General features: G+C 39.5%; 1 protein-coding gene across 1 annotated transcript in view; it reads right to left on the bottom strand.

The window, feature by feature from the left end:
* Nucleotides 1–5,470: 5,470 nt before the first annotated feature.
* The window catches only part of ZBTB20 (zinc finger and BTB domain containing 20), a 45,234-nt gene continuing 33,418 nt past the window's right edge, over nt 5,471–17,286 (bottom strand). Inside the window, exon 4 of the mRNA XM_077771856.1 lies at nt 5,471–6,086. Coding sequence (XP_077627982.1) covers nt 5,665–6,086 — 422 coding nt within the window. The 3' untranslated portion in view covers nt 5,471–5,664. The remainder of the gene's footprint in view (nt 6,087–17,286) is intronic.

Below are 17,286 nucleotides of genomic sequence, written 5' to 3'. Positions count from 1 at the left end.
TCTTCTGTGCCCCCTTTTCTGTCTCCACATGCTGCCTGAGTACCAGGGTAGAGATAGCTTTTGAAAGTCTGCCCCATGCAATCTATTTCCTGGGCACCTCAGAGAAGCGTCTTTTTCTTCATGACAGCATGAAGAGAAAGGGGCTGCCCCCACCCCAATGGGGAGGTTATGTGGAGCCTCAGAAAGCCCTGAGGGGCTGGGTCAGCACAAGCACTCTCTTCAAGCACTGCAGATGGAGAGGCCTTGGGTTGCCTTGCTTTTTCTATGGAATTAGGAAATCTATTGAAATTCTAGTGCGCCCTTCCTTTTGTTTGTTACCAAGTCACATGGTTCTGTCTTTAGTATCCCATTTTATTTTATTTTTTTAAATTTCTTTTTCTGGGGGATAAAATTGGCCATTTAAAGGAAGTTCTTTTCTAGTGAGTAAAGAGGTTTCGCAGAGCCAGAAATCACTCAAAAGAAAGTCTGTCGACCCTACTACCCATGGAAAAGCCCAGAGATTTCTCTAAATACTTCTTGCCAAACTTCCTAGGGTTGGGATTGGATGTTTTTTGGTCTCGCATTATAGGGTGCTGAATACGGTGTGCAGTCCTTTTGTTCTCTTCCCCAGGGCTTCCATTACCCTGGACTTCAACTCATGACTAAATTAAAGAATTCTTTCAGGAGATTTCTTTTAAGAGTCAGGTCACAACAGAAAGGGCACCCTCCCTTCTCCAAAATCCCAAGGGCATCTCAGGTTGTGTCTGCTCTTACATTGTACCTTCATCCTGTTTCTTTTTTGCACTGCAGAGGCAGACCTGATTTGGTTATCTGATACCTTTGCTGCAGAATCTCAAACCCTCTGCTCCCAGCCTCCGCTGATTAAATGACATCTTCTGTAACAACAGAGGAAGGCTCCTGTATGGGCCTGTCGAGTATGAATCCTGGCCAGATCTAGCTCACTGCTCCCTTTCCTAAAGGCAACAGGTGTTGGGGAGCATTATGGAGGAAGCACATCTAGGAAGGTACATGAACCTTTATTATGTTCTGTCAGGGACCTGAGGGATTTTATAAGTGGCACACCTCATTTTCAACTGCTGAGGGAAAACCGATTTGGGGTGCGGGCTGGGCACATACTGTTGGTGTGCTTGTATGGTGGATATACAAGTAGGTCAAGGCATTATAATGGACTTACTTGAAGCTCACGTACCCAGAGGAAACCTTTTCTCTTCTCATGTTAGAATGTACAAGTTCTAACTATTCATGGGTTCCAAAGGGTTTTATTGGTCCTTATAGAATATTGGGATGGTAAGTAAAACCTATAACTTTTCAACAAAGCAAATCCAAGTCTTTCCTCTAAGGCTGGGAGCTATTGTGGGCTCCAAGATGCCTCGGAAGAAGGAACAGACTACAGCTGGAACAGAAGATGGAAATTATCCACCACACTTACTCATGGCACAAACAGTTTTAGAGCATTAGGAATCTGGGCAGGAAAAAGCCTATGAAACTATTATTAGGAGCTAAAGTTTACAACTCAATTAAAATATATAGTAAAAGCCATTTTGATACAGACACTTTCATTTCAAATTATTTTTGCCTTGCTTGTTTCTTAATCTTTTCCCATGTGTAGATCTGTATCAGATCCATCTGTTCCAATTCTTTCCTTTTTGGGGGCTATACTTTACACATTTGGGGTTTTTTTTTTGGAACAAATATTGGCATTTATTATAGTAATAGGGGAAAAGTTGCCCACTATGCTGAGATGCTACCAATGTTTTCAGTGCTGGGAAGTTTTAGTTTTCATAACTGTATCTAAATGTCATGAGATAAATATTCCCCTTTGACTTTTTTCCTTTCCCTTGTTCAGCTAACCCAGTTTTAAATCATAAATTACTAAAAAAAAAAATGTTCTTTTCCAAACAAGTTCTTGTTCCCTGTATTCATCCTAAGAGGTCTTAAATCTGGAACATTTGCTTCCATTTTATCTATTTTTTCCCCTGACTACTGAAAAAAAATTTTTTTTAGCACTCATAGCATCCTAGCATGAAGTTCTAAATGTAAGAAGATTGTTGGATTTGAAACTAAAAAATAAAGGATTCATACTTATCCTCTATTCTTGAAGCAAAATATGTTTCCCCATTTCTTAAGACATTGGGAATTATTTAATTTAAAAGCAAGGATTGCCAATCTAAAAGCATCTCTATCCTTTTGAAATAGGTACGGTCTAGTTTATATGTTTGGAAGGTAGCCCTTTCAAGAAATCAGAACATACAGTAATGACCCCATAGCAAGTTCACGGCCCCCCAGTTTAGATCTTCCACTGCAGTCTAGCTTCTTCCTCTCTCTAGAGAACAAATCTGTCAACTATTTTAGACTATGAGTGTTTGGGAGGAATAGACATAAAGAAAGAAAAAGTTGACTGTTCTGCGAACCTGGATAGCCGTGTGGTTATGATGACTGTATCACCTCACCAAGAATTCTCAGGGAGTTCTCCAATATTTTTTAAAAAGAGATACTTCATTTGAAGGGAAAGAAGGAATATTAGTGTTTCAAACCCAACTGGAAGTTTTTCCCTCTACATGTTCTATAGCAAAATGTGGATTTTATTTTAACCCAATTGGTTAGCTTTTCATGTGGCAAATTAGCATTCAGGCAAATGGCTCTCCTTCTGATTTAAGAAGCAGATAGCTAAGTGTGGCCCACTATGGCACCCAAGATCAACTTTTCTAGAAGTATTGTAAATTCTGCCTACATTGCTAAGGTTGGAGTTAGTACACTATCTTACTTAAATCAGCTACTGTCAAATAACCGAAAATTTTTTTAAAGTGGCGTTTGGCTTCTTCATTTGTAGCACATGCTGAACGATTTCATGTCATTTTTCATCCACATTAAACAACTTTTTTCTTAATGCCATTTTTTTCCTTTTTTGTACCATGGGTTGAATGAGTTGTTTTCAAGATATCAAAACAATTCGATGACTTGGTTAATTAACTAATGCTCCCTCTGTTGGTAGAAAGTGGAAGTATATTAGAGTTTTAACAACACTGCTCTTTTAAGAAGCAAAATTAGCAGAGAAAAACAGGCTTTTTCTTATTTCTAGAGCTGTTTCCCACTAACTTTTAAAACAGGTCAATTTTGGACACGTAGCTCTTGCTAGGACTCCTCTTAGAAATCACAATGAGCAACACTTCAATAGTCAGTTAACCATCCAAGTCTACATTAAACTTCTAGCAAAATATTTACCAAATAAAGGACCATAGGACCAAATCAAACCCACAAATATCCCAGTTGCACTAATCCTACTAAAAATCACCAAGAACTTATGGAAAAGATCCGAGTTAACCAGTATCTAAAATATATGGGTAAAACCAATTTCGTCATTACAGAGTTGCTTCCCTTGGAAGATTTCTCCTCATTTGTTGCACAGTTTTTGCAAGTAAGTTGCTGACAGGAAAATTAAAATGCAAAGTAATTTTGAAACTAAAATACTGTCTTTGCTTCTTTTTTAAAATTACAGTTCGGTGTTTCTGCTTTGTTTAAAGATGTACTTTCCCCCTGAAGAGCGTTAAAATATGCCCAGCAATAAAATCGCCTTTGGAAAATTTGTTACGTTTAAGAATTCTTCTATTTGAGATGGAAACCCTTCAGGACACTGTCTATAATGGAAAAATCCCTATTATAATACTTTGATCAGGACCGAGGAGAGAAATCCCAACTAGGAAGAGAGAGCGGCATCTAGGATGATGCAATGGACTGGTGACCTTTTGAATGATGGATGTTGGCATCTGAGAAATTCTTATTAATTTCTTTAAATCTTTCCCCAAACCAAGGGTTAATAAATCATCTAAAGGATGGTCATCTTATTTAGCCCTCTCAACTATGGTGGAAATAGTCAGAAGGTGATATGTGAAAGGAAGAAAGCAATTTTGGCATCAAGGCATCCTAATCTGTACCAGGCTTCTGATAACGCTGCTCTCTGTAGTTGTGAAGGGTGAGGAGGCCTGAACTCCTCCTCTTGGCTGACCACAAAAGGAAAACCCATTTGTCACGGCTTCTAGACTACTAGCGTTTCCTTAAAGAAAAGAAGTAAAGTCCATAGAAATTCTAGAATCATAAGATCTCAATGAACTTATAGAGAAGCAAGGAATCTGTTTCTGAAAGATAAAGTCCTCCCATGAAAAAGAACAGAATTCTACATGGATCAGGTGAAAAAAATATTCAGTGGAGCAACTTATGCTTTGCTAAAAGTCAAAGAACTATGTATCAAAATACAAAGCAGCAGGTTCAAATTACAGCAGGGATGGGCTGGCCACGAAGGCCCTCAGCAACCCAGGCAATACTTAAAATAATAAAAATTAAGAAAAATTAAAAAAAATATGAAGAAAATATCCTTCCTCTCTTTCAAATATAACTTTAATTGCCTTTTATTCTTTCTATCTGGAAGCAGTAGCGCTAACCTTAACAGTCTTGACTTACCAAAAAATATATATACGTGTGTGAAATAAAATAAAAGAGAAGGGATCGGTGGCAGTGTATGCAAAACCAAAATGAAAAAAAAATTACTTTTAACAATCTCACTTTTTTTTGTTTTTTTTTTACACAAATACTGTCGTAAATATATTAAAAAAATCAGCATTCTATCTGGTAAACGTCACTTTTGCCCCTCTATAAAATTTTGAATTAAAAAAGCCTCAAGAACTTTTTATTATTCCCCCCACCCTCCATTTCTCTTTCTTTTTCTCTTCCACAAGAATATATCCTGACACTTTTTTTTTGTTTTTTTTTTTTGCAAAGATTGTTGGAAATAATCCTTCTCTTGTACCTAGAAACATAGGTGCAAACCTCTGATATCTTTGTTTTATCTGCATTCCTGCCTTTCATGAAAGTCCCTCTTGATTGTGCTGAGGCTGTGGCTCAGCGAAGACACTGAATAAATACGATAGCCACTGTTGCTTGATGCTTGTCCAAGTCTTCCTGGCTTCTGCTGAAAGGGGGGCTATGGAGGAGGTGGGCCAGGGTGTGCGGACTCAGCAGAATCTGGGGGAGAAGCCTGCCATCCGCCTTTCCCACACCACCCGGCCCACTCCCCGTTCCCACCCCCCCAGCCCTTTTATGAAATCAGACAACATGGTAGGTGGAAAACAGCAGGGCCTTTCGTCTGGGTTTTCAACCAGAAGCGATATTCCACAGTTTTAACTGGTTACTGTGAAGTCCGAGCGGCCAGAATTGTGAAAATGTCCACTGAAACACTGCAAGCGGTGTACTTAAAGACAGTAGGCCTTTTAGATTTTGTTATAGATTTTTTGTAGTGCTCTTCACAAGTGAAAAAAAAAATTTTTTTTTTACTTTTTTTTTTTTAAAGATTTTTTTGTAAAGAAGGGTTGTATTTAGAGGCCAGTAGCTAGAGATCCAACCAGTGGACCTCTTGAAGCACTACCAGGCCTTAAGGCCACCATCCGAGGGAGGCCGGGAAAACTATCATTCACCCGAGCCTCCGGAAATGTAATGTACCAGCAGGCAAAAAACAGTTCTTCATGTAGTACAAAATGAAACGAAACAAAAAACAAAAACAGAAAGTAAAAACGAAACCAAAACATTTCTTAAATTCTAGTGCCATAGCTTTTTTTGTTTGTTTGTTTCTTTTTTGTTTTGTTTTGTTCATAAGAAAGAGAGAAAGATAACTACTTATCCGTCAGACACGTGCATCCTCATGTGGTCGTTGAACTGCTCGATTTGGTCAAACTTTGCTGGACAGACGGAGCAGACGTAAGTGGTCCCCTCAGTGCAGGCCACCACCCCTGGGGGGCCGGCGCGTGCACCTGGGGGTGTTCCGGCAGGAGGGGTCCCGTTGCTGGCACTGTGCAGGGCCACGTGTCGCTCCAGGAGGGTCTTGTGGGAGAACTTCTTTTTGCAGATGTAGCACTCGTAGGACTTCTCCCCCCGGTGGAGACGCATGTGCACATTGAGAGAGCTCTTCTGGGTGAAGCGCTTGTTGCAGATACTGCACTGGTATGCCCTCACTCCTGTGTGTGTCACCATGTGCTTGATAAGGTAATCCTTTAAGGAGAAGGAGCGCCAACAGATGCTGCATTGGTGGGGCTTCTCACCTGTCAATGTGGGAAGAGACAGCCACAGCAAGGGAGGGAGAATGAGACATGGAAGAACAAGACAACAGAAAACAAAAAACGATTAAAAAACAAATCTGACTGGTTCAGCCCCCACTGGAAAGATCCAGGCCTTCCTGGCCTCTCATGTTCTGAGAAACCTTGCTTTAAGGTGGTGCCAGGACCGTCTAGTTTTCCACGTCCCCACGCCAGAAAATGGCTCTCTTGGAAAGCTACAAGATATTCCCCACTAAAGGCTTTCAAAGGTCACTCTGTGGTGAAAAGGGAGGGTGACTTTTGGGGGGGTGTTTTCAGTCATCAGGAGAGGATTTAACTGTGTGTTTCCCATTAATTTTATCAAACACACGCAAGAAATAAGAGAGAGGAAAGATCTTTGAAGACACAGAGTTCTCTAAAATCTTTAGAAACCAAGGACAGTGGCCACATAGCTTGTCTCTTTGGGGACAGTCTCCGTTTCCAGTATTCTGTCTAGTGAATGCACCTTTGCCTTGACAGGTCTGGAGAATATTGGCCAACACAGGAGCAAGTCATTCTGAAAAGCTACACTTTATTTTTTTTTTCTATTTAAAAAAATTTTTTTTAATTTATTTTTGAGAGAGAGAGAAAGAGAGTGTGAGCAGGGGGGGGTCAGAGAGAGAGGGAGACACAGAATCTGAAACAGGCTCCAGGCTCTGAGCTGCCAGCACAGAGCCTGACACGGGGCTCGAAATCACAAACCATGAGATCATGACCTGAGCCGCAGTCGGGATGCTTAACCGATGGAGCCACCCAGGCGCCCTGCAAAGCTACACTTTAAATTTGATTTATTTTACACACAGATCTTCCTGAACTGTCACGTTAGAGTTAACTGGCTATTCCATCTTGACTGCACTGAGCTGCAGTCTGGCTTTGTCTGGTGTGGAGGTTGAGTAGGTGGTGGACAACACAATGATCTCAGAGTCAAATGGTCCTGTTCAAATCCGGGCACCAGCACTCAGCACGGCACTTAGACGAATCTCCAAATGCCTCTGAGGTATACAGTCCTACTTACCTCAGTGTGCTGGTGTTGACATAAATACATATGAAATCACTTTGCAGACCACCAAGGGTGGTATGGGAATACTTGCATGGTATTCTTATTGCAAGACTATCCTCTTCCCCGACCCCCAATTAAATGGTTCCATACGCATTTTTGAACTCTTGGGTCAATTAAAAAAATAGTTTTCTCTTTCTTTGTTCTCAGCCTGTTGGCTGAAACCCTTCTTTCTCCTATTTGCTGCTTTGGTGTGCTCTCAGCTTAGAAATGGAATGTTCAATCTTGTTAAAAAAATTAAGGTAAGTAAAAATACTGTTACTAAATGTAATAATAATACTACTAAATGTAATAAGTAATGTCTGTGGGCCTGTGACATCTCTTTGGATAAACAGAACTTTGTTTTTGTTGGTGCTGTTTGCTCTCAGCTCTGCTCTTGACAGGTGAGATGAAATGCATTAGGGAGTTTCTGTCTGCCCCACCTCATTACGGATTGCCTAATGGAGGCACCCACCTCAGAGAAAAAAAGTCCTTCTATGTACTCTTCCATAACCCAGCCCAAGGCCCCAAGCCTTTGAAATTCTCTAGGGTAATTGTTCAACATCTGGATTATATATCAGGGTAGAAAATCTATTTCTTAAAATTGAGTTAACTTCCAATTAAAATATGTGCCTTGACTGTGTTTCTGTTTTTTCCGTTATGAAACAGAGGAGGTTTGGGGTGTCACAGTAATAATGGCAATGGAAACAATCACCATGTATTGAGTGCTTAATATGTCAGGCTCAGTGTTAGTGCTTTATGTTCATGATCTGTTTTACAAAACATGATCTCATCAGAAACCTTTTCTCATTGTGCTTTTTAAATGTAAAAGGATATCTTTTGAAGCACAGGATAAGTGAGAAATGGCTGTTTCGCTCAGGAATCACTCCACAAATTTCTTAACAATGTCATTGGTCTTTGAACACTTTTTTCCTTAGTTATCCACAAATGTCTTGGCCTAGCTCCCTCTCCTCTTGACTCTTCTCTGATTTCTTTCCCTACATTCTCACTGATGGGACAAGATAGGTCCATAGGGTCACAGGGTTAGAAGAGAAGAAGTTCACTTCTGGACAAATGGGGGACGTTAGGGAAGCCTCATTCCTAAAAAAGAGTTCAGTCTGTGCATGGTGTTTATGTAGGTACATTCTTTTGAAATGAGAGATTCCCAAAGAGAGACAGCCGTGCATGTTATTTTTAGTTGGAACATTTCTGTCAGCTGTAAACATGGTTGAACTCAAGCTGGTCTTTGCCATCCTTGTGCTTTGAGTACACTTTCTAGAGGCTACGATAGGCTGGCCAACTATCTTTTACAACATATCCACCTGTCACCTTTAATGGGAAGCTTGCCTTCTTAAGTTCCAGATGCTATTGTGGCTGCTAGGAAGTTGAAAATTTATGTTAAAATGCTCTTGTTGTTTGAAACTTTCACCTTCTTACACTGTGTGTTTTTCCTCTAGGCAAGGTCACTCATGAAGGCTTTTTGCTTTCACAACCTTCTAATCTGACTATAAATTGATTCTTCACAGTTGTTATCTTTCCCTCCATAGCACACATCTGTATGTTGTTTGTATGCGTCTAGTATTGGTTCAGCTGTTAATTATCTGTGTGACCCTGGGCTTTCTAAGTCTCCCTGGGTTGATTTCCTCTTCTGAAAGCGAGGAGCTGGACCAAGCACTTGCCATGGCCCTTAGCAGATTTAGTGGCCTTCTGCCCACCCTGACCCACAACCCCTGAGGACTCTAGTCCAGGCCTTGTCAGCACATGACCCGAGGGCAACCTGCTTCAATCACTCACTGCATCAGCAGTCCCACATTTTAAATAGGACAAAGTACCCTGTTCCCTTCCCTGCCACAGAAAATGGTATGATAGTTAATGAGGAAAAATGTTTGTAAAGCACTTGGGAGCTCCTTAAAGGAAAGCGCTCTCTATAATTACTAAGGTGCTGTGTTGGTAGAGCGTAGGTATTTCAAGAACTGTCATACTAAACTGGGCATATTTTCAGATTAATCAGGTGTCCAGAACTTTCATTTATGTATGTGTGGATTTGAAACACGATCACTCAGAAATGCTAATATTTTTCTTCCTTGTTATTTTCCTGTCTGTTGCATATAGGCATTCCGAAAGGGCTTTCAACATTATACATGAAATGGATGTGGTCTGTTAATTGTTACTTTCAGTGTAGAGAAATGAAGAGTTAAGATGAATGGAAGTGGATGGCTTTTCAGAACTGAGACTACAGCCAGGAATGGCAAGTCCAATCACTGTGACACAACGTCCAAAGCAGACACTAGAATTATAACATAAGGGAGAAGCTCATATAAGCCCCTTCACTTTACAATGGTCCATTTTGGGCTATACAGATGTGGGAGTCAGATATGAATTCCATTTCCTTGGCTGAGTGACTTGGGTATGTTACTTAACCTCTATAAGCCTCAGTTTCCTTATCTGCAACTTGAGAGTAATACAATAAGCACCTGTCTTGTGAAGGTATTTTGAAAACTAAAGATATAAAGCACTTAGCACAGAGTATGTGATCATTTTAAGAAAAAAAAATCAACTGTTCTTTTCAGTAGAAAGGAGCTGATGATAAATGACACCAACTGAAAAATAATTTGCATTGCATGGGAAAGCCAACTCAGGATAAAAAATTTTTTTTTCAGATAATCAATAAAGCAAGTGATTATATTGCAGCTATGTAATTCAGAGTTAAGGGTATAGTCTGCTCTCAGTTACATATTCTAATGAGAGAAGTGGTATCATGAATAAAATGTCAGCAGATAGCGCTGATGGAGGGCTTCTGAGCAAGTGACAACTGAGTTTTGGAGGCCAAGAAACTATACCCAAGTGGAGAAACCAAAGGGGTTTCCAGTGTCCTTTACAATTTCAACAGTGTGGGGGGAGTGGTGAACGTATATACTTTTTTCCAGTTTTTGATAAATGTTAAAAAAAAAAAAACAGACATTTTATTTTGAGACAGAGAGAGACAGAGCACGAGCTGGGGAGGGGCAGAGAGAGAGGGAGACACAGAATCTGAAACAGGCTCCAGGCTCTGAGCTGTCAGCACAGAGCCCGATATAGGACTCGAACCTACGGACCATGAGATCATGACCTGAGCTGAAGTCGGACGCTTAACCGACTGAGCCACCCAGGTGCCCCAATGCCTGTTCTTTAAAGGGCCTCTTTTCAACACCTTCTCATGGACCAAAATTGATGCTGTATCATGAATGACAAGTGAGGAAAAAAGAAAGGAAGAGAGATATTGTTAGGTTAGTAGATACAGAGGGTCTGCCCCAAGTTTAAGTAAAAGATATTCTACTGGGGTGAGACACCTCAATTCTGAATAGTGACTTCTGTATTGGGGGCTCAGCAAGAACCCACTCATTCTGCTGATTCTTTCTCATTCTAACTAGGCTTCTGCTGGCTTGCAGAAAGTACTGTGAATGCTACTACCATGATGTTTTCAGAGGCATTGTTCCCACCTGTCTCTACCATTCTCTTGGCCTTTCTGTAATCTACTCTAATACAACACCCTCCTCTTTAGGTGAGTATGGTGAGGGGCCAGAGAAACCAAAACTGGGAGCTTGGTGAGATGGCAGATAGCAAGGAAGGAAAAGGAGAGTGTGGGTCAGGGAAGGTGGTCACTGACAAGGAGTCCTGGAATACAGAACATCAAGGTCGAAACAGAAAGGGGGAATGGTTCAGCAACAAGAATGGAAGGATGCTCAGACAGTTACGCAGAGCTTTCACTGCCTGGAGAGTCTGCTCTCCACCAGAGAAGTCCAGCGGAAGGAAGGCCTACACACCTGAGATATGGTTGGTGTGACTGCCTGCCAGCCTTTTTCTCCAGTTCTGAGAGTGCGATCCTGGTACTGGCGTGGACTGTGAGGCTGACTGGGAGGGGGAGACTATCTAGTGGGGACGCGTTGCATTCAGAGAACATCTGTGGCTTCAGTGACAAGTAACATATTTTGTTGTTAGGCAGAATTTTGAAGATCTCGAGGAACTTCATCCATGTTATTTAACTTTTTTTACAACTTTATGAGTGGATAGACACTAACATCCCCAGAAGATGGTATTTCCATTAGAGAGGTAATATCCTGAGGGTCATCTGACAAGTCAGTACCAGATGAGAAGATGGATTTCAGCCTCGCCAGATTATCACTTTTTTTCTCCTATTAACAATATCCTGCCCTCTGGATTATGCTGTGAAGTGTTTGCTATTACTTTAACATACATGTTCTTTTTTTTAAGTTTATTTATTTATTTTGAGAGAGAGAGAGAGAGAGAGACAGAAAGACAGACAGACAGACAATGAGTGGGGAAGAGGCAGAGAAAGAGAGAAAGAGAGAATCCCAACCATGCTCCATACTGTCAGCACGTAGCCCAATTTGGGGCTTGAACTCACAAACCATGAGATCATGACTTGAGCCGAAATCAAGAGTTGGATGCTTAACTGACTAAGCCACCCAGTTGCCCCTAACTTAGGTTCTTAAATGGCTTTGGTAATTTTACAGTATTTATGATTAAGTGCTTTCACAGAAATTATGTTATATGATTCTTAGAGCAACCATGTAAAGAAAGTATTATTAAGATCCATATGTTTTGCGGCAAAAAACCCTAAGGCTCTGATTGATTGTAGAACTTCTATAAGGTCACTCAGAGAGTGGTAAAACCAAGGCTTTCTTACTTCAAATCTTATACTTATTCATTACTCTACTGTCTTGATATAATTAATAGCCCAAATTCTGTGTGAGGATTATCATATTACTACCTTGATCTCTGTATTTTTACACTATTTCTGACATGTTATGTTACTAAATTCCTATATCAATTTACATCAAACTCACGGCAGAAATAGCTGAGCTTCTCAAAGTAACAAACAAAATTACCATATATGCAGAGGACACTAATGGACTAAAAACGATCACCAATAAATGGACTGTTTATGATTCAGAAAAAAGCCCAATCATCTACCATTTGTTAGTGAAGAAAACACAAGTAAAAATGCAGATACAATAAATTCTCCAGAAAATAAAAAAAGAAAAAGAAGGAAAGAAAAAGAAATTTAAGTCTTGCTAGAAAATAATGCATTTATGTATAAGTCCCTTGAATTAAATTCTCTGGGAAAGCATGCCCGCATTTCTGAACATTCATTCACTTACTCACTCAAAAAGTATTTGTTAAGCTGCTACATATGCTAGCCTGTATTCATATATAGAATTTAAAGCAAAGAGTCCTAAGATTGGGTCTTAAAAGAAATTTCCACCTGGATAGTATTGTAAGATAAGATACATGACACACAGTTAAATCTGACTTTCAGAAAAGAAATGAATAATATTTTACTCTAAGTATGTCACAAATACTGCATGGGACATACTTATGCTAAAAATACACTTGTTGTTTGTCCAAAATTCAAATTTAACTGGACATTATGTATTTGTGTTTGCTAAATTTGGCAAGTCTATACCTGCTGGTAAATAAATACCTCCAATGCCATCCTGATGATTTGATTCATTCACTGATCAAATATTTATTGAATATTTATTACATGTAAGGTATTATGCTGGATACATATTGAAGTATATATAAGATATATAAATGTCTTTATCTATCTATGTACCTATCTACCTACTTTCTTACCTATCAACCATTTCTGGCTCACAGAGTTCACATTATAATAGAAGGAGTAGAGACAACCCCATAATGATAATACAAGTTAGTATTTTAAGTGCCAGAAGGTATACATCTGCCATGGTCCTTGTGCAGTTTGAGAGGCTTAGCTCACCTTTCATACATGAGATATTTGCCCCCATAATATAATTTATCCACTATAAAAATCAAGCTATTATTTTCAACTGGTTTTCTTTTTGCAAATGCATAGATTCTTATGAGTGGAATTTTAGAGGACAATGTTATGTAACAAAAGCAACCTGATGCCAACTTCATCACCACCCAGCCTTCTAGAGAAATGATTCCTAGCCTAATGTGACTCAGGGCTCACTGAAACACAGACTGTTTCTGATTCTGGGCGTTTCTGATTCAGGTCTGGATGGGCCTGACACTATGTGTGCTGCTGCTACGGGGAGCACATTGTGAGAACCACTGCTACTGGGTTATCTTTGCATTTTCCCTATTGCCTGCTTTCCATATCCACACTGACACCAAAGCTTGTCCTTCTATGTCCTCTGTCCTTCGTTTCTATTTTTTTTGTCTTTTGTTTTGTCTCTCTTTTTTTTTAAATAGCTTATTGTCAAGTTGGTTTCCATATATCACCCGGTGCTCATCCCCACAAGTGCCTTCCTCCATGCCCATCTCCCCCCTTCCCCCCTCTCACCCATCAGTCCTCAGTTTGTTCTCAGCATTCAAGAGTCTCTCATGGTTTGGTTCTCTCCCTCTCCCCCACCATTTCTCCCCTTCTTCTCCCCCATGGTCCTTGGTTAAGTTCCTCCTCATCCTCCTATACGTGCAAACATATGATATTTGTCCTTTTCTGCCTGACTTATTTCGCTCAGCATAACACCCTCAAGGTCCATCCATGTTGCTACACATGGCCAGATTTCATTCCTTCTCATTGGCATGTAGGAAAGAGCCTAAGTGTCCATCAATGGACTAATGGATCAAGAAGATGTGGTTTATCTACACTTTTGTTTTGTCTCGTGAGGGGACGGGACATAGAGGAGCCCTGCTTTGCTCCATGACAGGATGGTCTGTGTTATCAGTTTTTTTTCTCTCACTCTCTTATTTTCAAATATGTCCTTAACTCTTGGTCTCCTCTCTCACAACTTTTATGAAGCTGTAGTAAAGTGAACTTGAGAAACTCCGAGGAGAAATGAAGAACCATGTGGTTCGGGAGTGGACAGAGTGGTTAGGTGAAGGGTTTTCTTTTACTCTTAAAAAAATCATTAAGGAAGGGACAAAAAATGTTGATGTTATGTAGGAAGTTCAGGGGAAATCCAAGGAACACCACATTGCTTCAGCATTTGAATTCCATAGAGGATGGAAACCTGTCAAGTGCTTGTTATTCAGATATGTGAGGCAGAGCTAAGCAGCTCAGTGTCTCTTCGATGGAGGGGGCTAAAGTAATAATGATGATGATTTTTTTTGAACATTAACTAGTACTTTCCCGTTTATGACAAGCTCTTAAATGTACCTTACTTTTACAGCTACTCAACAGACAAGAAAATTATTATTTCCATTATAAACTCAAAGAATCTGAGGGCTATAAAATTAAGTGACTTGCTTACGGCCACACAGACAATTAAAGGAACCAAAACTGAGCCCAAATAATATAATTCTAGGATAACTGTCTTTCACTTACGTCCCCACTCTAAGTTTTAGTGTTGTAACCATTATGGAATATGTTTTACAGCCAGGGCTTCCTGGTTCCCTAAGGCAGAGCTTAGCTTCAAAGTCACTACAATGAACAGACTTATTTGTTTTAAATACTTCCCTTCAATGAGTATGTGGGTCATTAACACATAGCCCCACCGCATTTTATTTGGAATCCTGATGTCAGAATAGATTTTCTGCAGTTGTCCAAAGTAAGTACTATTGATGTTAAACCTTTGAGTAACTGAAATGCAAAGCCAGGTACCCTGCATAATAGCTGTGAGGCAGAGAACTCAAATATCTTTCCTTTTAATTCTATCAAGCTACTCTTCCTTAGTTAAGATTCTTTTAGATTAGATTATAGGTAAGAATACTGAAACCATCCATACTTTTTCAAGTATCCCTAGTACTTTCTGGATTCTTTTCAGACCAACATTTAGGCTTTTTGCTCTGGATTTTTGTCATTTCCACTGGGCTCCTGTGAAGCTGGGAGGCCCCATATTTTGATGTTTTCCCAAGAAACTGGAGAGAACTTTGTTTTGAAATGGAGGGTGCAGTGAATCCAGTCCTGAATTACTTCCATATGTTCAGGCTGTCTTGCCTTTTGAAAAAATCTAGACCAATTGTTCTTTGACTTTGTTAGGTTATGGATTCCTTCAGTTAGACAAGAGTCTTGATAGACAGATGGCCCTTCCAAACTGTCACTGCCAAATAATTCAGGGTGAATGGGAAGAGTTTTGGTTCTTTTGAATGAGGTGCTCAAGTGATATCTGTGTATTAATTGTTCTCAGATGTAGCCACATTATACACATCAACACAAAACCTTCCTAACTTACAGAGAACCTTCATAGTTTAGTAGATTATCTGAAGGCTACAGTTTGAGCATAATTTAGATTTAGATATATGAAATAACTGTACTTATAGCTTTTGTATATATGGTGGCTACATGTACAAACCCATTGCTGGTTTTCTCGTGGGCAAATCTAGTTATTTGGGTTAACCACAGAATCCTTTAGTAAATCCATTGGATAAATATGTTTATATAGCAAAAAAACAATTTTTGATACTGCAATGAAAATTTTATGTTACGAATTCAAAGTCTTATTTAATATGTGATCTAATAAAATAGAATTTGTGAATTTTATATCCACTGGGTCTACTGGAAGAGACACACAAAGGGGGGTTGGCAATAGAAATGTTTATGGATCCAAGACAAGCAAAGTAAACTTTGGCTATGGAGACAATCCCGCAAATGGTCTCTTTTTTCTCCTTAATCTTTAATTTGATGGTTTAACTATTCAGGAAAAGAAAGGGAAAACATTTTTGAGAACACTTTGTAAACCATAAAGTGCCACATAAATAAAAATATTACTGTTTGATCAATTTACCAAATAATAGTGATACCCATACCACATGGAAAATTACCCCTGATTCATCTCAGGTTATTAGTGAATTCACATTTGTCCCAAATGAACATAGTGACCTATCTACCTGATTTCCTGCTAAATTCAGTAGTGAGTTACTATGTTTATTTGGAGGTATGAATACTGTCATCTTAAGAAACAACTGATTCACATAAAGGCATATGCATAGATTTTCATAATGTCTTACCTTAAGCTGACTGTGAAGAAGGCAAAGTTCATTGTAAGTAACATTTGGTTTTAGTTGTTCAATTCCATGTTGGGTACCTTATCTCAGTGTTTGCCTCCTTCACTTCCACTTTCTAACTTAACTTTGTTTGCTTTATGTCCTATCCCCTAGATGCCTGCTAGCTTATCTGAGAAACAACGTTGCTTTGAGGAACTAATGTATTTTCATACATTATAGTTCTAGTATATAACTTTTTCTGGCAATTTTTTTTTTTGAACAGGGGTGTTCTATAACCAGAGGTATGCCAGAAGAGTGACTCTTGTGATAGGAATTTCAAATATGGTGATCATCATTGGGGTGGGTATTTTCAGGAACAAGAGAATCTATGTGACATCATATCACATATGTGGTCACTTATATGTAGGAGCATCTGTGGAATTCTCACTTCTGTGTCTGTTCTGTTACGGAGCTGGAAAAGGGCACTGGCTGGGAGGGCAGGAGATCTTAGAATCACAGAATCCAGGGATGAAACACCATCTCACCCAACTACTCACCTAATGATGGAATCCCCTCTACAACATCCCTATGAAATGATACCCTTTCCTTGAACATCTCTAATTATAGAAACTCAGTCCCTTTAGAGGCTGTCTATCCCATCTTAGAGCAGCTCAGACCACTAACAACTCTTTTCTTTTATTTAGTTGAAAGAATCTCTGTTATAGCTTCCAATCATTGGTCCAGTTCTACCTTTTGGAGCCAAACAGAATAAGCTTAATGTCTGTTTCCTCCCAACCATTTAAATATAGCTAGCAATGCTAATATTAGCTACCATTTATAGAGTGCTGATATTGTGCCAGGAATTGTTTTAAGAGATTCATGTATTAATTCATTTAATCCTGAAAACAATGCTATAAGAAAGATGTATTACTATTATCCTTTTTATATAGACAAGGAAACAAGTATGGGAAGATTAAGTAATTTTCCCAGAGTGACAAAGTTCAGTAGTGCCTAAGTCTAATTTCAAACCCAGGCAAGGTGGGTCCAGAGTTCTAGCTTAACTACTACATTATGCTGCCCCTGAAGCTCAAATTCTTGGATGTGGCCTCTGTGATGCCTGGAGTCTTCTTTTCTGCAGGTTGAACATCCCTAGGACCTTCAACTATGATATGCCATGGCTTTGACTTCCTTCATCACCACCCTAATTATACTCCT

The sequence above is a fragment of the Crocuta crocuta genome, unplaced genomic scaffold (assembly GCF_008692635.1).
Source record: "Crocuta crocuta isolate KB4526 unplaced genomic scaffold, BGI_CrCroc_1.0 scaffold56, whole genome shotgun sequence".
Lineage (NCBI taxonomy): Eukaryota > Metazoa > Chordata > Mammalia > Carnivora > Hyaenidae > Crocuta > Crocuta crocuta.
This window is presented reverse-complemented; position numbering and strand designations above follow the sequence as displayed.